The sequence below is a fragment of the Stegostoma tigrinum genome, chromosome 14, assembly GCF_030684315.1.
Source record: "Stegostoma tigrinum isolate sSteTig4 chromosome 14, sSteTig4.hap1, whole genome shotgun sequence".
Classification (NCBI taxonomy): Eukaryota; Metazoa; Chordata; class Chondrichthyes; order Orectolobiformes; family Stegostomatidae; genus Stegostoma; species Stegostoma tigrinum.
Window position 1 is genome coordinate 44,494,626 of NC_081367.1, and position 22,646 is coordinate 44,517,271.

The 22,646-nt window shown below is 41.3% G+C and overlaps 1 protein-coding gene across 4 annotated transcripts in view; it reads left to right on the top strand.

Moving 5' to 3' along the window:
• Positions 1–22,646, top strand: part of clcn2c (chloride channel 2c) — a 565,311-nt gene that overhangs the window by 441,036 nt on the left and 101,629 nt on the right. For all 4 annotated transcript variants that reach the window (XM_048542200.2, XM_048542201.2, XM_048542202.2 and 1 more), the window contains 2 exons: positions 5,961–6,071; positions 6,197–6,410. In XM_048542200.2, the coding sequence (XP_048398157.1) occupies positions 5,961–6,071; positions 6,197–6,410 (325 nt within the window). The remainder of the gene's footprint in view (positions 1–5,960; positions 6,072–6,196; positions 6,411–22,646) is intronic.

Below are 22,646 nucleotides of genomic sequence, written 5' to 3' on the forward strand. Positions count from 1 at the left end.
CCATTACGCCCATGATAGAAAGTTAAATCTTTATTGTTAAGTCATTGGATCAGGTCAAACATGAACGACAAAACCTCACTAGTGCCACTACTGACCAAGCTAGCCAAGTCTTAAAGTGCTACAAGTTGCAAGTCTGGGTTTACAGCCAGTATTGAAAGAATCCACAAGAGGGAGAAAACTACTTGACATTGTTGTCACCAATCTACCTGTCACAGATCCCTCAGTCTGTGACAGTATCAGTTAGCAGTGACATCACTGTGTATGAACCCCAGCTTCTCATTGAAGATGCATTCCATTCTTTTGTATGGCTCTACTATCATGCTCATTGATTTTTGACCAAATTTAATAGCTTAAAGTGGGCATCCATGAGACACATCATAATAGTACTCAACTACAATCTTTCACCTCACACCTACCATATTACCTCTCTACCATTGCCAAGTGGGTAACTTTAATGCTGACCTAACATATTGTCACAAAAACATTGAAATCAATTATTAAGGAAGTAAAACTAGAACATTTAGAAAATCATAATCCAATCAAGTAGCGCCGTCATGGTTTCCTGAAAGGGAATTAGTGTCTGACTTAGAGCTTTTGAGGATGTCTTAGCCAGAATGGATAGAGGGGAGCCAGTACATATGTTATGTTTAGATTTCCAGAAGGCATTGGCAAGGTACCTGACGAAAGGTTAAGTCACAAGGTAAAGAGGCTGTGGTATTGGAGGTGATATATTGGTATGGATAGAGAATAGGATAGTGGACAGGAAACAGAGAGTGGGAATAAGCAGATTTTTTTCCAATTGGCAAGCATGTCCAATGGGGCTCCACAAGGATCAGTGCTGGGTCCACAACTGTTTACAGTATACTTATTGACTTCGAGGAAGGAAGTGAATGTAGTGTAGCCAAATTTGCAGATAACAAAAACACATGAAAAGGCAGGTTGCAAGAGAGATACAAACAGTTTACTGAGATAATTATAGGTTGAGTAAGCGGACAAAAAGTTGGCAAATGGAGTAAAATGTGGGAAAATGCAAAGTGTTAATTTTGGAAGGGAGAACGAAAGAGCAGTATTATTTAAGTAAAACTGCAGAAAGCTTCAACACAAAGGGACTTCAGGGCACTTGTACATGTAATACAAGAGTCAGCTCACAGATGGCACAAGTACTCAGGAAAGCAAATGGAATATTGGCCCTTATTTCAAAGGGGTTGGAGTATAAGACTGTGGAAGCCTTACTGCAATTGTACAAAGTGCTGATAAGATGTCAATTGGAGGACCGTGAGCAGTTTTCATTCCCTCATTTAAGAAACAATACCATTCTATTGGAGGCAGTTCAGACAAGGTTCACAAGGATGATCCCTGGTATGCAGTGATTTTCTCATGAGCAAAGATTAAATAGGTTGGGACTCTACCAACTGGAGTTTAGAAGAATGAGAGGTGATCTCATTGAAACGTATAGGATTCTTAAGGGGCTTGACAAGGTAAGATGTTGAGAAAGCCTAGCACCAGAAGGCACAGCTTCAGAATAAAAGAATGCCAATTTAAGACTGGGATGAGGAGGAACTTCTTCTCTGACGGTTGAGAGTTTTTTGGAACTCCCTGCCACAGAGTTGTGGGGGCAGAGTGCTTGCGGATGTTTAAGGCTGAGATAGATTCTTGATCAGTCGAGGAATTGAGGATTATTGGGAAATGGCAGGAAAGTGGATGTGAGGAATGTTGGATCAGCAATGATCGTATTGAACGGTAGAGCAGGCTCAAGGAGCCAAACAGCTTATTCCTTCTGTTCTTAATTCTTATGGTCTCAGTAAGTCAGAGAAACACCCTGGTCCAATGAAGAGTGCAGGGACATAACAGGAGAAGCGCTAAGTGTACCTGAACATACCAGGTGTCAATCTGGTGAAGTTATAACACGTGACTACTTTCAGTCAGACAGTGGAAACATGTGATGAACATTGCTAAGCAATCCCGCAACCAAAGTCTGAACTAAGATCTGCAGTATGACTAAATGCAGCCTTGAATGATAGTGGTTAATTAAACAATGAAGAGGGCATTGACGTTTCATAAATATCCCAGCCCTCAATGATGTGGGAGGTGAGCACGAAAGACAAGGCTGAAGTATTTGATTCTCCTTCAGCTAAAGCTGCCATGGAGATGATCTATCTTTGTCTCTTCCTGCGGTCACTAGCATTGCAATACCAGTCTTCAGCAGTACAGTTCACTTCATGTGAATAGCTGAAGGCATAGATGGCGAAAGGCCTGTGGGCTTAGGCAGTATTCTGCCAATAATACTGAAGATGTGCACCAGAACCCATGCTGAGGCCAAGCTGTTCCTGTAAAGCCGCAAAATTGACATCTACCTGATAATGTGGAAGATTGCCTGGTTACATCCAGCCTACAAAAAGCGGTAGAAATCCAGACCAGCCAATTACCACCCATCAGTCTCCTCTCAATCATCACAACAGTGATATGAGATGTCTTTAACAATGCTATCAGTAGTACTTATTCAGCAGTATTGTGTTTACAGACACTCAACTTCACCCCATTTCAGCCTTGGACAGAACATGGACAAGAGAGCTGGACACCACAACTAGTGGCCTCTCCAGTGCCACGCACATCCTATAAAAGAAAAAATAGAAAACAAATGCTCTTAACAACATTAGTTATCAACTGGAATGTATTAGGGCTCAAAGTGACCAAGCTAAAAGAGTAGAGTCTCATTTCCTCAAGTAGTAAATTACCACTGGACGTTTTAAAAGTGTCAAATTTTAGGATTTTTCACTTCTTACTTTGTCTCTCTTTAATCTGAAATTTATTTCTCTACCTTTATTTATCTTTTTATCTCTAAACTTGACATAGAATTCACATATCTTGTCATTCCTCAATCTATATATCTGCTGGATGAAGGGAAATGCAAATGGTCCCATTGTTCACTAATGTCTCAGATACCCTCTTGGTTTTGTCAGTGCTTTTCAAGTCATGCTTCAGCTAACTCTGTTAAGTCTAGATGTCCAATTAACAATGCACACGATGTATAATATGCACTAATATTTACATACACCCTTATTGTAACAGTCATGCTGTGCAAATATCAGGCAATGACCATCTTCAATAAGATGTATTCTAATGATCATCCTTAGACATTCAATGGCATTAGCATCACTGACTCCTCCAATATCAATATCCTAGTGGTTGCCATTGATCAGAAACTGTACTGGACACAGCGTATAAATACATGGCTACAAAAGCAGGTCTATGGGGTACTGCAGCAAGTAGCTCACATCCTGACTCCCTATAACCTGTTCACCATCTACAGGGCACAGGTTAGTAAGGGAATCAAGGATTGGGTTATAGGAAGAAGGCAGGAAAATGGAGTTGAGAAACATATCAGTCATAATTGAATGTGGAGCAGACTCAGTAGCCAAATGGTGTAATTCTGCTCCTGTATCTTATAGTCTAAGGCAGGAGTGTGATAGAATACATCCCACTTTTGCCTGGATGCATAGAGCTCCAACAACACTCAAGAAACTTGACACCATCTAGGTCAAAGCAGCCAGTGTAATTAACACCATCTCCACAAACAATTAGCCTCTCCACCACCACCACTCAGTAGCAGCAGTGTGTACTGCATTACAGAAATTCACCAAAGATCATTAAACAGCACTTTCCAAACCCACAGCAACTTCCATCTGGAAGGACCGAGCAGCAGATACATGGGAACACCACCATGTGCAAGTTCCCATCTAAGCCACTATATCGCTGTTCCTTCACTGTCACTGGGCTGAAATGCTGGAGTTTTCTCCTTAATGGTGTAATAGGTCTACCAATAGCAAATGGGCTGCAGTAATTCAAGAAGGCAGCTTGCCACCACCTTCTCAAGGGCAATGAGAGATGGGCAGTGAAATGCTGGCTACATCAAATGAGCAATTTTTCTAGCTCTTTGCTTAAGTCCTATACATTTAAACACAGTGTCTCTAAACTGTTAGTTTATGTTTTCTTCTACGTATTAATTATTGTGTAAGCCATATTTCCTAATTTACATTCAAAGATATTCCTTGTTTGTAGGAATAGTGTCAAATATTTATTGCAAAACTTGCAGATAGTTAGATTATCACTGCTAAAACCATTACATTGGTGATACTGAGCTTCATTTCAAGATTGCAGTGATATTACATGTGTTCAGATAGCTTGAATTAGTCCTGTTTGTACTTTTACTATCTTCAATAGTAAAGAAAAAATTAACAACTAGAAACTTATATAAACATCTTCCAAATCTGTTTACGCTTTAACTTACAAGAGACAATTCGCACTCTTTGAGAAAGCGTTGTAATTCACGCAAAAAGAATTTTCACCCAGTGCTTCCTTCTATCCTGTATTCAGTTTCCATATGGTTTTGTTATCTCTACATACATTAAGGTTTTGCTTCAGTGCATCTCTTAGATTTGTTTGAATTATTTTGATTTTTTAAAAAAAAATTTAGTAAACAGCTAAAGTCCATTGTATAACAGTGCTAATTCTTAGGTTATTATGCCACAAAGGTCTGAGACAAATAAGTGGAAATTTAGAAGTCAAAAGATATCCAGCTTACAGCATTTACAAATTTTTAGATGATAAAAATAAGAGAAATCGATAGCGATGTGCTGACCATCTCATCCTAACATCAGGATGCATATGAACAACCCTTTTCAACTGTATTTTGCAAATTCCAGATGCATCACATCCAGTGTGACATCAAAGTTGTGAAACTGATCTCTTCAATGTCATCTTGTACTATTTCTCTCTCAAATTCAGTGAATGTGCATACACTTTGCACAGATACAGACACACATTTACAAACAAGCATCCATGCACACTTCCCTTTACATTCAGTTAATATTGACAATACTCTGAAAAGCTCATCTGTAACTCAGTTCAGTTCAATTTTGATTAAGACCATTTCTATAGTATGTTTGATCCAGCTTCCCAATACTCAGAACTAGTATTAGAATTAGTGATTTAATTGCTTCTCATGTCATTGCTTTCGTGGTTCATCTGACCTGTTTCAGGTTTGTCTATGTTCACTTTCTCAGTGCTAATCCCATAACCCCACATCTGTGATGATTTGGGGATGCTTTTCCACCCTTTTTCACAAACTGTTGTCCTTATAATTTCTCATTACCTTTAATTGTTTTCTCATTCTTACTGTTTGTAGTTGCAGTCTGATTATTTTAATTTCATGAATCATAGTCAACAGTTGCCTTTGATTATAAATGACAGCATGAAAGTGTTTGATGTGGAACTCGCACCAAGGTAGTACAGAACTAATCAATGCCATTTTTAATTTTAATGATTACCGAAGTAAAACTAATTGTTGACACAAACTCATAAAATAAATGAGTGAAAAAGCACACAACCAGTCAATAGCTCATAAACAAGAGAAGAAACAGAGGAAAATTGAAGAGAGAATACATTCTGAGAGAGTTTCCAGATACACTACACAGCAGGACGTTGAAGAACTTGGGAGAAGTTTGTTCTAGTTGAACATTAGTGCATTCACAAGAATGGTTTCCAAATACATTCAACTGGGTTAGCTTCTTAAAAAATGATTTTGCATTACTTTTCAACAATGTGATTGATCACACTGCCAGTGGTCTAGGTGGTTTTGGTAAAATGATTTAATATTTTCCAGCACTAGAAGTTTGAATGTGAAACAGTTTGTTGTTAGATTTCTTTGAAGAAAGTAAGAATTAATCAGTAGCAACAGGGTCCAAATGACCTGCTTTGGGTCAGAATCCTGATTAACCAAAGTGGGAAGTCTTGTTATGATGGCAGTGTGTAACAGCAAAATGAAAACTTTCAAAATGTGAGCACAATAACCAGGCAACTGTTTCTTTGATATTTGATTTGAACAACTCTGCTCACATTTCTGTCAGTGAGCAGTGATTGTTACCCTCACGTCATTTTTTTTGTATTGGCTTCTCTTTCAGGGGCTGCATTTGGTCGCCTTGTTGGAGAAAGCATGGCAGCCTGGTTTCCTGATGGTATCCATGCAGATGGTAGTATTTATCGTATTGTGCCAGGTGGATACGCTGTTGTAGGTGAGGCTTTTTCTGTCTGCCATAATTATTTTTGGCTGCCAGAGAAGAATAAATAAAGCACAGTTTATGCCAACATGAGTTGGGACATTTCTGCCAGCTGCTTCATTCCTTGGTTTTCTCTGCAGGGGCTGCAGCGCTGGCAGGTGCAGTGACTCACACGATTTCCACCTCCGTGATTGTTTTTGAGCTGACAGGCCAGATCTCCCACATCCTTCCTGTGATGATAGCAGTCATTCTAGCCAATGCCGTTTCCCAAAGTCTGCAGCCCTCTGTCTATGACAGCATTATTCGCATCAAGAAACTTCCATACCTTCCTGAGCTTGGTTGGGGACATCTTGAGTGAGTAATCTTTCCAATTACGTCTGTTTAAAGGGATTGGATACACGCAGGCATGTAAAGCTTCAGAATTAATGTTTCATAACAAACGGGCGTGGATTAAGTTAACATTTAGTGCCATGGATCTTGATTTTTGTGTTTGAGTATTTACCAAGAATCATCAAGACTGAAATTCTGAGGATGAACTTTGTGGAAGCAATGAATTTTGGTGGTCTTTCAAAAAGATGTCCGCTTTATATGGATGGTGAAACTTGATGAATGTTAGGCTAGTGTGAAATGTCAACATTGTGTTAATTAATTGTTTTCTCTTGGTCAAAACCTAAACTCGCCCTTGTAATGGAATATTGGAATTACATTCAGACAGAAGCTGTTGTGAGCCCTGGGGTCAAATGTTCTTGACAGAATACAAACTGAGCATTGTTGAGTTACATTTTGCTGAAGCTTCCTTTTTGACAAAACCATTGAGGCCTACTGGAACTAGGGGGCATAGCCTCAAAACAAGGGGGAGCAGATTTGGGACTGAACTGAGGAGAAACCTCTCCCATAGGGTTTGGGATCTGTGGCATTCCCTGCCCAGTGAAGCAGTTGGGGCTACCTTGTTGAATGTTTTTAAGGCAAAGATTGATTTTTGAACAGTATATGAATTAAGAGTAATGGTGAGTGGGCGGGTAAATGGAGTGAAGTCTACGAGAAAGATTAGCCATGATATTATTGAATGGCAGAGCAGGCTTAATGGCCTACTCCTGCCCCTATTTCTTAGGTTCTTATGTTTAATGATATTGAATCTCCCTTTACCTCTGGGTTGGACCTTATAGTTTCTGCTGAGGGGAGAGTAAAATGGGAAGTGTATGATCTGCTTACTCCTACTAGTGTATGGAGTCTTTGACGATCAATGATGCTGCCTGGAAGCTCTCCATACTCAGTTAGGCACCTAGGTCAGGGCGCAGGCAGAATATAACTGGAAGTGAACTGCATGTCGATCATTATCACCAGATTGAAAGCCCCTTGCTCCCTCCCTCTTTCTGTAATGATGGCAATGCAAAAATAATGAATAAATAAAGTCTAATTATGACCAAATGCTGCCACCTTCAACAGACTTTGCTAATACTGTCTGCAAGCTTCATCCCCTATCCTTGTGTCTCCTCCTCATTGATTTTTCTCTAATCAACCCGCTCAGAGATGTATGGAGCTGGTGGAACTTGCACCAGGGCCATATAGCTAAAATGTAGGGATGCTACCACTGGACCACAAAAGCCTACCAACACCTCATATGAAGATTAAACCATGCCCAAGCATTTTTCTACCTGACAACCAAAGAAATTGTAGCCCGATAACCTGTTATTGAGTCACAAAGTCAAACATTATTTTTTTGTTTCAAAATGGCTGGTGCGCCTCCAGATTTGGCACTCACTAACCTTCTGTAATGTTAGAGGCTGATGTGATGACAATGAATTGCTTGCCCAATGTCATCAGACTGTATTTTACAAAAGTGTGGGGAAAGCCCACCTAGTCTTTTAATGTAACATTCAGTCCTCTCCCTTGTCCACATTATCCCCCTTCAGCATGTGTTCACAGTTCTAACAATTTTACTATTCCATTTTTATCCAACATGTAGGAGGTGAGTTTCTGCTAATGCTATTAAGGCTAAATATTCCTGAAAAGTAATTATTTTCAGTTTTCCAAAACCTTTCCATCAGTCTAAAAATTGCAAAGCATCCTACTTAACCATTTATTTTATCCTTTTAAAAAATAATCCTGCACTTTCCCCATTCCCTTTGTCACCATTGGGGTCTACCTTACCTTGACTGCAGCCTTTAGCCAACATACAACTTGTCTTGACATTGATAATTTATTTATTTCTCTTCAGAACTCATATTTTTATTCATTCAGGCATGTAAACTTTGTTGGCTGGGCCAGCATTAATTGCCCATCTCTAATTCCCTTGTGGTGGTGGTGGTGAGCTGCCTTCTTGAAGCAATGTAATCTGCTTGGTGCAGGTACACCCATAGAGCAGTTAGGGAGGAAGTTCAAGGATTTTGACCTAGCCTTGTACTTTGAACAATGCATTCATATTGGCATATCCCTGACTATGAACTAAATCCCACAAAATGGCTATGTAACTAACTCATCGCCAAAAACTGTTCTGTTTATTAGCTGCTGCCCTTAAGTTAAAATAAATTCAACATTTAGGACAAATGCAATATTTATGAAATATAGACGTAGGAATCCTACTTAGGAATGATATTTCCTTAGAAAAAATGCATGGTTTTGTCAGCTTACTTGATAAGGCATTGCATTCCTAAAGGCTAGATAGGCCCAGGTTTGATCTTTGTTATGAGTGATGTCAGATCAAATAATGATTGGTTACTGTATGGTCTCAGTCCGCTGTGTTGGTTAGGCTGTTGAACATTAACCATTGTTCTATCCTTGATGGCTTTCCAGTAACCACTGCTAGAGATCTAATGTATGAATATCAGCCAAATCAACTTCAGTTACAATCTGATCACCAACAGCATCAAGTGTACCTTGGCATTAATAGTACAATTATGAGCTAAACACTTTTCCTGAAACCGTAATCCCAAAAGACTTGCCTGCTGCTCAGTTACTATCCCATGCCCCTGGGTGATGAGTTAGCAGGCAAATATGGTATAAACTTGAGTTTTGCTGTGCATGTCACCTACCCATTCCACTGGGTATGTTCCCCTTGGCTGGGGGAACAATCGATGGCCTGCTCACCCATGGTCCAACTGAAATCATTGAGTAGCCGTCACTGTGATTTTCCCTGGGTCAGAGTAGGCACATGTCACATATGCACCTCACAGCCCTGTTCCTGCTCTTGGGGTTGTTTCCTCTTTGGGCACCTTGGGCCATCAGCGCCCAACCTCCTGAGTTATTTTCGTTGTTATGTTCCCAATTGGTGGTATTGCTGGAGAAGTCAGATCTCAGAATGAAACCAGACCTGATAGCAACAAAGATAATGGGAGAATCGAAGATAACCAAGTGTGAAGCTGGTTGAATACAGCAGGCCAAGCAGCATCTCAGGAGCTCAAAAGCTGACGTTTCGGGCCTAGACCCTTCAACGTCAGCTTTTGTGCTCCTGAGACGCTGCTTGGCCTGCTGTGTTCATCCAGCTTCATACTTGGTTATCTCTGATAGCAACAAATATGTTTTATTTGCTTACTGTGATGTCAGTCATAGAACATCGACAAGATGCTGCCAATGTACCTATAACTAAAGAATATCAAAGTTTAATACGGACAAACGGAAAACCCAGACTATTTTTTTTACAATATAAGACCTAGTTGAAACAGCTTTGTTACAAATATCAGAAATAAAGATTCAACCTTCTTGCCCTCAACAACAAGCTTATAGGTAGACAAACCTCAGTGAAGGGTCATCCTTTCCCCTCTTAAAGTTCCTTGTTCACTTGGTAAAGCTTGCATTGTTACTTTCCAGCAAAAATCAGCATTCGTTCAATGTTATTTCTTTAGTTAATATCTCAGCCTGGGACGCCTGTACAAATGGCTAACACAGCTCACTTATTTACTCACTCCTAGACATCCCAGATGTCCTCGTTTTTCAAGGACTGCAACTTCCCCTTCACAGTGGTTGAAAACGCCGTCAACCATGTCTCTCGCATTTACACCCCCTTCCCGCAATAATAACCGAAACAGAATCCCCTCGTCCTCACGTACCACCCCACCAACCTCCGGATACAACGCATCATCCTCCGACACTTCTGCCATCTACAATCTGACCCACCACCAAAGACATTTTTCCCTCCCCACCCTTATCAGCTTTCCGGAGGGACCACTGTCTTCATGACTGTCTTGTCCGCTCCACGCTCTCCTCCAACCCCACCACACCCGGCACTTTCCCCTGCAACCGCAGGAAGTGCTACACCTGCCCCTACACCTTCCCCCTCACCTCCATCCCAGGCCGTAAGAGCACCTTCCACATCAAACAGATGTTCACCTGCACATCTGCTAGTGTGGTATATTGTATCCGCTGTTCACTTTGTGGCCCCCTCTACATTGGGGAAACCAAGCGGAGGCTTGGGGACAGCTTTGCGGAACACCTATGCTCGGTTCACGGCAAATGACTGCATCTCCCAGTCGTGAACCATTTCAACTCCCCCTCCCCCTCCCACTCCTTGGATGACATGTCCATCCTGGGCCTCCTGCAGTGCCACAACAATGCCACCTGAAGGTTGCAAGAACAGCGCCTCATATTTCGCATGGGAACCCTGCAGCCCAATGGTATCAATGTGGATTTCAGAAGCTTCAAAATCTCATCTCCCCCGACTGCTTCACAAAGCCAGCCAAGCTCATACCTGCCTCCCTAACCTGTCCTTCCTCCTGCCTATACACTCCTCCCACCTCAAGCCCCATTCCCATCTCCTACCTACAAGCCTCATCCCACCCCCTTGACCTGCCCTTCCTCCCTGGACCAACCTATCCCCTCCCTAACTCCCCACCTATAATCACCTTTACTGGCACCAACCCCACCTCTTTGACCCGTCTGTCTCACCTCTACGTATCTTTTCCTCTATCCATCTTCTATCCACTGTCTTCTATCCTCTATCCCTATTTATTTCAGAATTCCCTTCCCCTCCCCCATTTCTGAAGAAGGGTCTAGGCCTGAAAAGTCAGCTTTCCTGCTCCTCTGTTGCTGCTTGTCCTGCTGCGTTCATCCAGCTCTACACTTTGTTATCTCGCTTATTCTTAACATGGATTTCTTAAACTTCTCTTCCACAGCCTTCTGTTTCAGGAGCTTCTTGCTTAAATTTACCATTCATGGCATTTTTTTTTGATTTCCTTTCTCCTGCCCTGACTGTTAGGGAGAATGCCAAATTGCGTTGTTTTCATAAGCTTTTTCCTCCCTTAATGACTTGATTCTACCTGAAAGAAAAATGCTCACTCACTGACTTCTGCATGGTTCTCTTTTTTGAAGGAAACTATTTCTATCTGCCTATGTCATTGAACATCATGCTGCTGGAACCAAAATCAAGTTTTTTTTTCTTTTCCCGCCTTGTTTTTCCAAACCACTCCAGGTTCCTTTTTTTATTAGTCAGAAGGCCTCATTTAAATGCAAGTAAAGGCATTTCCAGGCATTCCCACATCACTCTAAGGATGCAAAAGTGACACTAAAACCATCCCTTCTTAATTCACAAAATATAGAAGTCCAACCACACCGAAAGCTATCGATGACTCTCTCCAAATTAGAACCCAAATTTCCAAATAGTAATGAAATACGATCAACGTTTATCCCATCCCCCAAGTTTTCCATATCTCTGCCTTCCTGAACCTGGTGGTGCTCACCCAATTGCCAGGGCATGCCACAGCTGGTGAAATGCCACCAGGATCTCATGGTCCGTCCATACAAAGCTAGGTTCTGTTTTCAATCTAACATCAGTTTAATCCTTGATCTTAGAATATTCTGACTACAATCCTTACAAAAATCCGCAAGGAGAAAGGTTTTAATTGTAATAAACCTTTTTTAAGAGAGGCTTCAGACAGGGCAGGTTGTTTTTAGTGATTATTTTCCCACTATTACCCCATTCCTGCTGAGGGTTTCGGCTAGTGACAAACCAAAATTGGCTTCTGTAATCTGGTAAATTGCTTTGTCAAAATAGTCTCCACAACAAACGTCAAGAGCGTAAATTCTTTGAGATTTATCAGAACCTACAGTTTCCAGGCAGATTGCACTGGTCCATTTACAACTTATCTTAAATAATAATAGTTGGCAGCCTGTGTCTACCATACTACATCTAATTTTCAACTCTCAATGATCTATCACATATCAAAATTTCTGCCATCTGGAATCTTTGCCTTACTGAGTGATCATCACTGAAAGGAAACGGTGGGTAACAGTGACAATGCACAGATCCGTGTGTTACTAGAACACAAATTGATTCCCCAGAGTGTCCTCAGGGTCATGTTTGCTTTCTGATTGGTATCTTTCTTGGTCATGACATTCCTGTACAACCTGAATTGCATTCTGCTTCCCAGATTGGGGTAGATATAAAACTCCCTAGAGGAGGAGACGTGAGTACACTGCACATTTTCCAGACGTGAAAAATTGGTGAAAATTTATCATGCCAGATGTTCATTTGCCCAGCATCAATTTTCAATTAATTACACACTTTAACAAGCAGGAATTTACATTCAGAAATGATTTGAGGATAAGGTAACCTGCACACAATTTCTGGCATGCAGTAAATTGTTTCTTGACCACAATGTTTTACAGAGTGCAGGTATGCTTTTTTAAAAAAAAAGTCGGAAGAATGGTACATTAAATAGGTACATTTTGAGAGTTTCTTAACAGTTTTTCATTATTTTGTTTTACCTCTGATGGCAGTTATGTTCCCATGAACCTTTCTGCTATTGTGCCTTTTCTTGTGACCCGAAGAATTTTTTCTTTATTCATGGGTGGTAGATGTCACAGGTTTTGAAGTTGTTGGAGAGCATAGGTAGGTTGCTGAATTGCATCTTGTACATGGTACACATAGCTGCAACTGTGTGTCAGTGTTGAAGCTTGTGAGCAGGATATCAGTCAATGGGTTACTTACACCCAAATGGTCTTAAGGTTCTTGGTTGTTCTTTGAGTTGTACTCATCCAGGCAAGTGGGCAGATTCTATAACTCTCCTGATTTGTGTCCTATAGTTGGTGGGCAGGCTGTGGTGAGTCAGGATGTTAGTTGCTCACTGCAGAATTCCTAGCCCATGAGCTGCTGTTGTACCTGCAGTAATTATATGGTCGGCCTGATTGGATTTATGATCAATGATGACCCTCCAGGATGATGATTGTTGACTAGCACCAACAAAGGGTTATCATAAAGTTGGAAAAACAGCATCTCATTTTCCACTGGGAGACCCTGCAGCCTTCAGGACTCAATCACAAGTTCGGTAATTTTAGGGCCTGAGCACATTCCCTCACGTCTTTACCCCAAACCACGTTTTGTCATTGCACTGTTTGCCACCACAAACAACCTACTGTCAGCCACTAATGGTCCTCGTTAGCAGCTACTGATTCTCCCAGGCAAACCATCACTGATTCCTTTGCCTGTCCAACTGTTGTTCTCTCTCTCTCTCTCTCTCTCTCTCTCTCTCTCTCTCTCTCTCTCGGCTGTACATCTACATATTGTTTACTCCTCCTTCCTTCCTTCCTTCCTTCCTTCCCACCCACCACATCTGCAACATATATGCCATCTTTCCCAAGCTACAGTCAGTTCTGAAGAAAGCACTGGACCTGAAACATTTATTCTGCTTTGTCTACTCAGATGCCAGACCTGCTAAGTTTTTCCAACAATTTCTGTTTTTGTTTCTGATTTCTAGCATCCGCAGTACTTTGGGTTTCTTTTTCCCCAGCTGAGACGTTTTGTAAAGGAACACGGTGATTAAAACAAATTACACTGTATGAAAGGAGCATTGTACCCTTCAGCTGGGGTTAGAACACTTGCATCTAAAAACAGAGTTGCACATTCCTTGACTTGCCAGGTCATTAATGCGTGCAGAGGTTCCTATTCTCAAAGGATGCTGCGAAAGTTTCATTAATTATAATGATAAATGCTTTCCAATCCCAAGATGTCATATTTTGAATGGCATTGCAGTAAAACAACATGAGTGCAATCAAAAACTTCAAAGAGGCCAGCAATTAAATCTGCAGATCTTGGTGTGTCAACCTGACAATATCTGTAGGGAATGCTTGTCACAAAGCAGTGATATCTTTGCCAAAGTCCTGAAAGTTCAGAGAAATAGACATTAAAGACATTAGCAGATGTTCTTTGACAATTCACAGGAATGCCATGCTAAATTGTTCTTTGCTATGCTCAAGCTATGCAAAGAGTATCTTCCTGACAGACATTTGCATTCTACTGAGATGCCCAAAAGATGAAAGTTATGGAGCGCAGAAATGGAAGTTTAAAGCAATCTGTTGCATAAAAGATAAACGCCTCTTTCAGAAACAAGAGGAATTGTGGTCAAACTTGCCAATAAATTGCCCTTACTCAGAAAACCTGCAGTGCTGTCAAAATGTTTGCCCTTCAGGACATGTTGGGCAATAAAACATTACATCATTGACGAATTTACTATTCTGCCACATGAATTTAATAATCTTTATATTAAATTTTAAAATTCAATCAAAATAAGCAACCCAAGATATATTGAATCACTTAAGGCATTATAGTTTATTCACATTTTGTAAACTCTTTTTACAGGGATGTAGGCAGCGCTGGTTAGGCCAACATTTATTGCCCAGCCCAATTGCCCTTGAGCAGGTGGTGCTCAGACACTTTCCTAAGCCACTGCAATCCATCTGGTGCAGGTTCACTGACAATGCTGCTGAAAAGGGAGATTCAGGATTTTGATTGCACGACAGTGAAGTAATTAGCAGAGAGACTGTTCCCTGCCAGTAGAGTCGGCTTTGAGGTGAACTTAGAGATATTATGTTTCCATGCATCTGGTGACATTGTCCTTCTAGATGGTACAGGTTGCAGTTTTGGAAGATACGTTTAAGCACCTTAGAATTGTTGCAGTGCATCTTGTAGATGGTACATACTGCTATCACCGGTCTTTTATGCTGGCAGCGTTTCCATGGCAATGAGTTGTGTAAATGGAGTCCATGCATAGAAGGTTGGCTTCTGTGATGGTCTGGGCTGTGCATAGAACCTTTTGTAATTTCTTGCGGTCTTGGGCAGAGAAGTTGCCACACCAGGCCCTTATGCACCCAGACAGTATGCTTTCAATGGTGCATCTGTAGAGGTTGGTGAGGGACCTTATGGACTTGCCAAAATTCCTGAACCAAGAAGATGCGTTATTGTGCTTTCTTGACTGTCACATTTATGTAGGAAGTCCAGGATAGGTTGTCGGTTATTGTCACTCCAAACAACTTGATATGCTTCACTCTCTCAACCTCAGTTCCATTGATGTAGATGGGGATGTGTTCTCCTCCTTTCTTTATGAAGTCAGTGATCAGTTTTTTAGTTTTGCCGATGTTGACGGAGAGGTTGTTCTCACTGCACCATGTTATCAAGCCCTCTATCTCCTTTCTGTATTCTAACTCATTAGATAACTGTCCTACCACAGTGGCGTCATCAGCAAACTTGTAAATGGCGTTTGTTCGTAATTTGTCAACATGGTCATGGGTGTACAAGGAATACAGTAAGGGACTGAGGGGCGGCATGGTGGCTCATTGCTAGCACTGCTGCCTCACAGCGCCAGCGACCCGGGTTCAATTCCACCCTCAGGCAAGTGTTTGTGTGGAGTTTGCACTTTCTCCCCGTGTCTGTGTGGTTTTCCTCCAGGTGCTCCGGTTTCCTCCCACAGTCCAAAGATGTGCAGGCTCGGTGGGTTGGCCATGTTAAATTGCCTGTAGTGTTCCAGAATGTGTAGTTTACGTGGGTTATAAGGGAATGGGTGTGGATGAGATGCTCCAAGGGCCTGTGTGGAATTGTTGCAGTGAAGGGCCTGTTTCCACACTGGAGGGATTCTGTGTGAAACAATGTGAATTTTATGCATCCTTGACAGGCTCCAGTGTTCAATGTTATCATGGAGGAGATGCGGTTGCCTACCTTCACTTTTTGCAATCTGTGGGTCAGAAAGCCTGAGGATCCAGTTGCAGAGGATGGGGAGACTAGAGTTGATGTTGGCTATGACCAGCCTCTTGAAGCACTTCATGATTATGGAGATCAGAGCCACTGGGTGGGAGTCATGAAAGCACATTGCATGTGCTTTCTTAGGTACGTGGAGGATGGTGGCCTTCTTGAAGGAGGTGGAGACATCTGCTTGTAGGAGGGAGAGGTTGAAGATGTTGGTGAATACCTTCGACAGTTGGCCTGCACATTGTTCATCCAGGCACTCTGTCTGGGCCTGTCACTCTTCTTGGGTTAAAACCCAGGAAGACCAATCTTACGTCTGTATCGGTAACAGTGAGCACAGGTGGATTCAAGTCAGGTAACACTGCGCCACTGGCATCCTGCTCAAACTGAGCATGAAAAACATTGAGCGCATCAAGGATTCACTGTGCATTGGCGGTGGGGAGAATGAATGTTTAATATGGTGGATGGGATGTTGATTAAGTGAGCTGCTTTGTTTTGGATGGTATTGAACTACTCAAGCTGGAGCTGCACTCTTCCAGGTAAAGGAAAAATACTCCAAAACACTCTTGACTAATGGCTTATAGCTAGTGGACAGGCATTGGTAAATCAGGAGGTGAGTTACTAACCTCAGAAGTCCTAGCCTCTGACCTGCCCTTGTTGCTATAGTATTTAAACAGATGATTCAGCTCAGTTTCTGGTCAATGGTAACCTTAGGATGTTGATCGAGGAAGATTCAGTGATAATAGTGAACGACAAGTGGAGATATGGTTACATTCTGTCATTGGAGGTGTCATTGCCTGGCACTTAGATTGCACTAATATTGCTTATAATTCTTAGCCCAAGTTAAATGTTGTCGAAATATTGTTGCACTTAGGCATGGACAGCTTCAGTATCCGAGGAGTCCTGAATGGTGCAAATACGATGCAATCATCAGTAGGTATCCCCACTCCTGACCTTCAGATGGAATAAAGGTCATTGATGAAACAGCTGAACAGGATTTGTGTCAGGAACACTACCCTGAGGCACTTTTACAGCAATATCAATGGCCACAAGCATCACGTTTTATGATGGGTATGGTTGCAATCAGCCAAAGGTTTTCCCCGATTCCTGTTGACCTCCATTTCCCCAGGGCTATTTGATGACCCATGTTTACATAAATGAAATATATCTTTCTTCCTCCATTGGTGCCTCAACCACCTCAGTGCTGTTCAACAGTTTAGCAGGAATCAAGCCTCGTGCAAGAATTTCCTTTAACATAGCACCCAGCATTCTGCCATTATCCTGTTTGTTTCCTATCAGGAAGCCTCAACCCCTGATTTATTTCCTTTCCATTGCTATTTGACTCTGAATGAGCCACATCATACAACCACAAAAATACCTGTTTTAAAGAGTCACAATACTTTTAATTTCAATATGTTCAAGCTATCCACCAGTCGTCTTGTCATATATAAATTGCAGTTCGTCCAAAATTCTGCTCGTGTGTACCATAGCCTGCACTATCTTGTTTCTCTATTATCTATATCTTTGGAAACTTTTAATGTCTTGTCAATCCTCAATGCATCAATTGTCCTAATTAAAGTTTGCAGCATATTTCTAACGTTTGTAACCTTCTGTGCCTGTATTCCTACGTACATCCTTGGTATTCTCCCTGTGTCTGTGGGTTTCCTCTGGGCGCCCTGATTTCCTCCCACAGTCATGCTAAAAAGAAAATTGCCTTATGGTGTCCGGGATGTATATGTTACCTGGGTTAGCCATGGTAAAAGGCCTATGCGGGGTTGGGGGGTGGGATGAGGCCCTCTTTTGAGGGTCAGTGCAAACTCGATGGGCCAAATGGCCTCTTTTTGTACTTTAGGGATTCAATGATTCTTGTCAAACCTGACTAAGCGGCTACAACTTTCAATAATCCATGGAGAGGTGAATAGGATATCATGCACTTTGAAAGTAGCACTCCTTGATGGCGAGTTGCTGCACAGCTACCTCCTGGAATTCACTGTTATTTCCAATGTGAGTTTTGTGGGCAAACTAAAACATCTTCATCTCCAATTAGCTGACCGTTCAGTTCGTCAAGCAATTTGTCAGTAGGTTGAAGAGGGCTAGAAGGCACTTCTCAAATTGTACCAAACTCTCACAATATGAAGATAGATTTGGGTTTATGAATTTGGAGCAGAGGTAGGTGCTCGGCCCATCCAACCTGAACTGCAATTCAATAAGGTCATGGCTGCTCTGATTACTCCATTTTCGAATAACTTTTCATGCCCTTGCTTTTCGGTAACCTATTTGGCTTTGTCTTGAAGATACCCAAAGATACTGTTCCAATGCCTCTTGAGGAAGAGAAATTCAAAGACTTGCGCTCCTTGTCAGAGAAAAAGTATTCTTGTCATCTCTGTCTTAAACAGGTGACCATCTTAGATAGTGATCTCTGGTTCTGGATTCCCATAGTGGAAACATCCTTTCCATATCTAATCTGTAAAGACACTTCAGGATCTTGTATGTATAAAGTCACTTCTCTCTCTGTAAGATCCAGCAGACACAAACCTAGTCTTCCCAACTTTCCTGATAAGATAGCCACCTTTGCCAGGTATTTGTCTTGTAAACCTTCACTGAACACCTTCCAATGTATACATCCCTTCTTCATGAAGATTATTACTCTACACTGTACTCCAGACAGGGTCTCACCAACACATTGTAAAGTTGAAGCATAACCTCACATCTTTTACATTCAATCTTGCAGTAAACAATAAGTTCTTTTGGCTTTCCTAATTACTTGCTGTAACTGTGTATTAAGCTTTTGAAAATCATGCGCAATGACATCCAGAAATTGTTGCACCAAGAGCTCTGCAATCTCTCACCAGATAGGTAATATGCTGCTACCTGTAGAAATGGGCAAGTTATGTATTTAGCCAGAAATGGAGGTAGAGCCTTTGACTCTATGACCGTCTACTCCATTTGCCAGATCCTTGTCAATTCACCTACCTAAACTGTACACATTTGTAGATTCTTACTATCCTCTTCACAACTTACTTTTTACTTATTTGTATCATCAGCAAATTCAGCAAAACCATACGTTTGGATCCTTTATCCAATTAATTTACATAAATTGTAAAAGGTTGAGGTCCTTGTAATAATCCCTATGGCACAGCACTTGTTACATCCTGCCAATTGGAAAATGACCCATTTATGACTACCTTCTGTTCCCTATGAGATTGACAATCTTCTGTCCATTCCCGTATGTTAACCGTAAGACTGTGACTTTTATTTTCTGCAACTACCATTGATGTGGCACCTTATTGAACAACTTCTGAAAGATCAAACGCAATGTATCTCTCGTGTATCCAAAACACACAGTACTTCCTCAAGGAAGTCAACTAAATCGGTTAACATTATTTTGCCTCTTACAAAGCTACGTTGACTTTGCCTAATTACTTCGAATTTTTTTTAAGTTCCCTGGTATAGCCTCTTTAAAAATAACATCTAACATCTTCCCTATGGAAGGTATTAAGTTAACTGGCCAGTAGTTTACTGTTTACTGTTTCCCTTGCTTTCTGAATAAAGGCGTTAACATTCACTGTGTTTCATTCTTATGGAACCTTGCCCCAAATCTAGTGAATTTTAAAAGTGATGGCAAATGTTATCCATGCATTGGACACTTCGAGCAGTTTATGTTTTAAAAACACTGAGTGTGGCAGACGAAGGGATACCATTTGATTTGCAGTTCAATTCAATTTTATTAACAAAATATTCATTATTAATAAACACTGTCAGCATTTCCCAAATTCCCACAAAGTTACTCTTTATCTAGCTCTATCCATCTGAGAAAGCATATTACGCACAACGATTCCATGTGTATGAGTTGGGCTGTTGGAGCCTCCTTCCTCTCCAGTGTAGGGCTGGCTGTTTTCCATGAAGGTGTCCTTGTAGATCGGTGGGGTGGGAGGGGGTGGGTAATATTCTCCTGGGTTGTCTTGGGTTTCCAAATGGCCTTCTACCACAGGCCTCACTGCAAGTCTCCACTGAGGGAATGGCTTCCAGGTGTGTGTTTCTATCCCCCTTGTCCTGAACTTTCCAGAATGTTCTGAGGCCTTTGGCCAATGAGGTCATGAGCAAGATTCTGGGCATCCAATGTGGTTGTGCCAACACAGTTCAGTATTGCCATGCCAGGGTGGTGTAAACTGCACATCCTCAGGCATTGACCTGAAGTCAGAAAGCCTGATCTTACCGCATCCAATGCACAACTCTCAGGCTGGTTGTGACTGGTTCCCCCAAACTTTTGTGATCTCTTTGACATTGGTTTGCACTGCTGTCTGTAGCCAAAAGATCCAACAGGTAGTACTATGGCCTCCACCATGGGCAAAGCACTGAGGCAGATCCTGAATCTATCAGGGAATGAAAATCAAACTTTCTGTTGCAACAATCTGTACCATTTGATCCACATCAACAATCCAGCAACCTATGCCAAACATCCCCAAGATGTCTGAGTTACAATGCGTACTTCTATGTGTGTGGTTATAGTCCTGGAGCTATGGTCAGTAATGGTACAGACTTCAATTTTAGCTCTTTTATGTAGTTGGCCAGGATTCTTTTTTGCTTTTACTACCTTCCATTGATGTATGTTGGAAGAATTTAGAGGTGGGTATTCAATCTGATTGATGGTGTTATGGGTTCACCTTTGTTAATCAAGTTCTAGAGTAGGAATGGAACCTAAAGCTTCTGGCTCAGACACAGGCATTCTATCCACTGTGCCACAAGACTCAAAATTATGTCCATCGCCTCACCTTTTCATCTTATGGAACTTAGTTCCTCCTGGAACAACTCCCTTACAAAAAAACAAATCTTTATTCTGACTATTTTCTTGTCACACAGAAGCCACTTTTCTCTCCCACATAGTCTGAATTCTGTGCATTTCACCATCCAGGGAGCCTGTGATTGGCCAAATCTATCTGAGGCCTGGAAAATTTGAACTTTATGCAGCCAAACACAAGCCCCAACAGTACCGCATGGATGCCTATATAGCAGAGAGGAAGCTGTCCCTGTTGCAACTGTAAATGCTGTAAAAATATTCACAAATCATACTTTTTCAAAATGCTACACACTGTAGAGACGCAAGGAGGTAAAATCCCATTCTATGGAATTTTATAAAAACAAGGTGAATAGAATTCCAAGAAACTCAATGTTTAACAAGTATAGCAATGACATTTACACTTGAGGTTTCTGTCCATTTTGTAGAAATGAGTGGATTGTTTGAATCTCATTTGAAGTGTAAACAATGCGGTTCATCCATGCCTGGCTCACTGTGGTGACTGAGCAAGTGTCTTCGTCTTCACTTTCTTTTCACCATAAACTGTGGTGAAATGAAACTGATCATTGTTCAGGAGAAACATTTTGCAGCAACTTGGGTAATTTTAAGGTCAGGCATTTCAAGTAATTTTATTTTGTTTTATAAAATGCACATATATTCCACTTCAGCCATGTGTAGTGGTGAGAACTGATTGTTCAGTAGCCATTATGTTGGCTGGGTATACAAGCAGGAGGGCTTGAGGCATTCAGATTTTGCTGCTGTTTTCCTGCTGATAAAATTGCCCTGAATTATAAGATCTATCACCAGGAGAACAAATTACTTTCAGAAGAAGCTGTGCATGATAATGAAGCATTAGTTTTGTATGAGTATCTGACCATATCAATCCATTCCTTAAAATAACTAATAAACATCATTACTGTGGTGTGTTGTTTATCCAAGTACTCTGTTCAAAACACCAGCAGTAATCAAACCTTTAACAATGTGATCAACTTATAATTTAGGTGGCAATTATATTGTCAGTACTATTCTGTTATCCACTGGTGATGAAGTGCAGTAGAAGGTCTAATGGCTAAAGGGCAAGCATACTTGACTCTGAATAGCGTCAAAGTGGTGACCATGAAGGGAGTGTGTATGAGAGCATCTATGACATAATGTATCAATTTATTTCATGATGGCTAGTTTTAAGACAGTAGGGGTGGAACAGTTTGCTTTCTGCTCAAGAAGAATAAATCCTTATAAATGTTAACCAATAGACAACTATAAAACAGGATTATACTAAGCTAGTGAAAAGTTGAAGTGGTATGTAATGCTCTGCCACAATAAGCTTAAACCACTAAGCTTTATTGCATCTGAGAGTTGGATCTAACCACGGGCTTCAGGACCATTTGGAAGTTCCAAGTCCATGGTCGTTTGGCAACAAATTCAGTTCGGCAATCACCTGGGTCACAGCCTCCTGAGAGGTCAATGCCATATTAAGGATTGAGATGAGTTTGGATGTTGCTAGTCCTGTAAGAGAATCTGAGCTTCTAAACAGTTCATATAGCCCACTAGGAGAGGTGGGCCCTAATGAGACAGGTTAGGGCTCCTGAAAGTGGTTGAACATGGAAGTGCCACCTGAGGTAGACATTTAAATAAAAAATCTGAAGGGTGAAGCTGTAGATTCTTTGAAGTGGAGGAGAAGCCTTTTCCTGGTGAGTAACTGTGGTCACGCGGAAATAGCAAGAACTGCAGATGCTGGAGTCAGAATCAATACCTGATGGGTCTTAACCCGAACTGTCAACTTTCCTGCTCCTCTGGTGCTGCTTGACCTGCTATGTTCCTCCATCTCCACACTGAGTAATTTTGG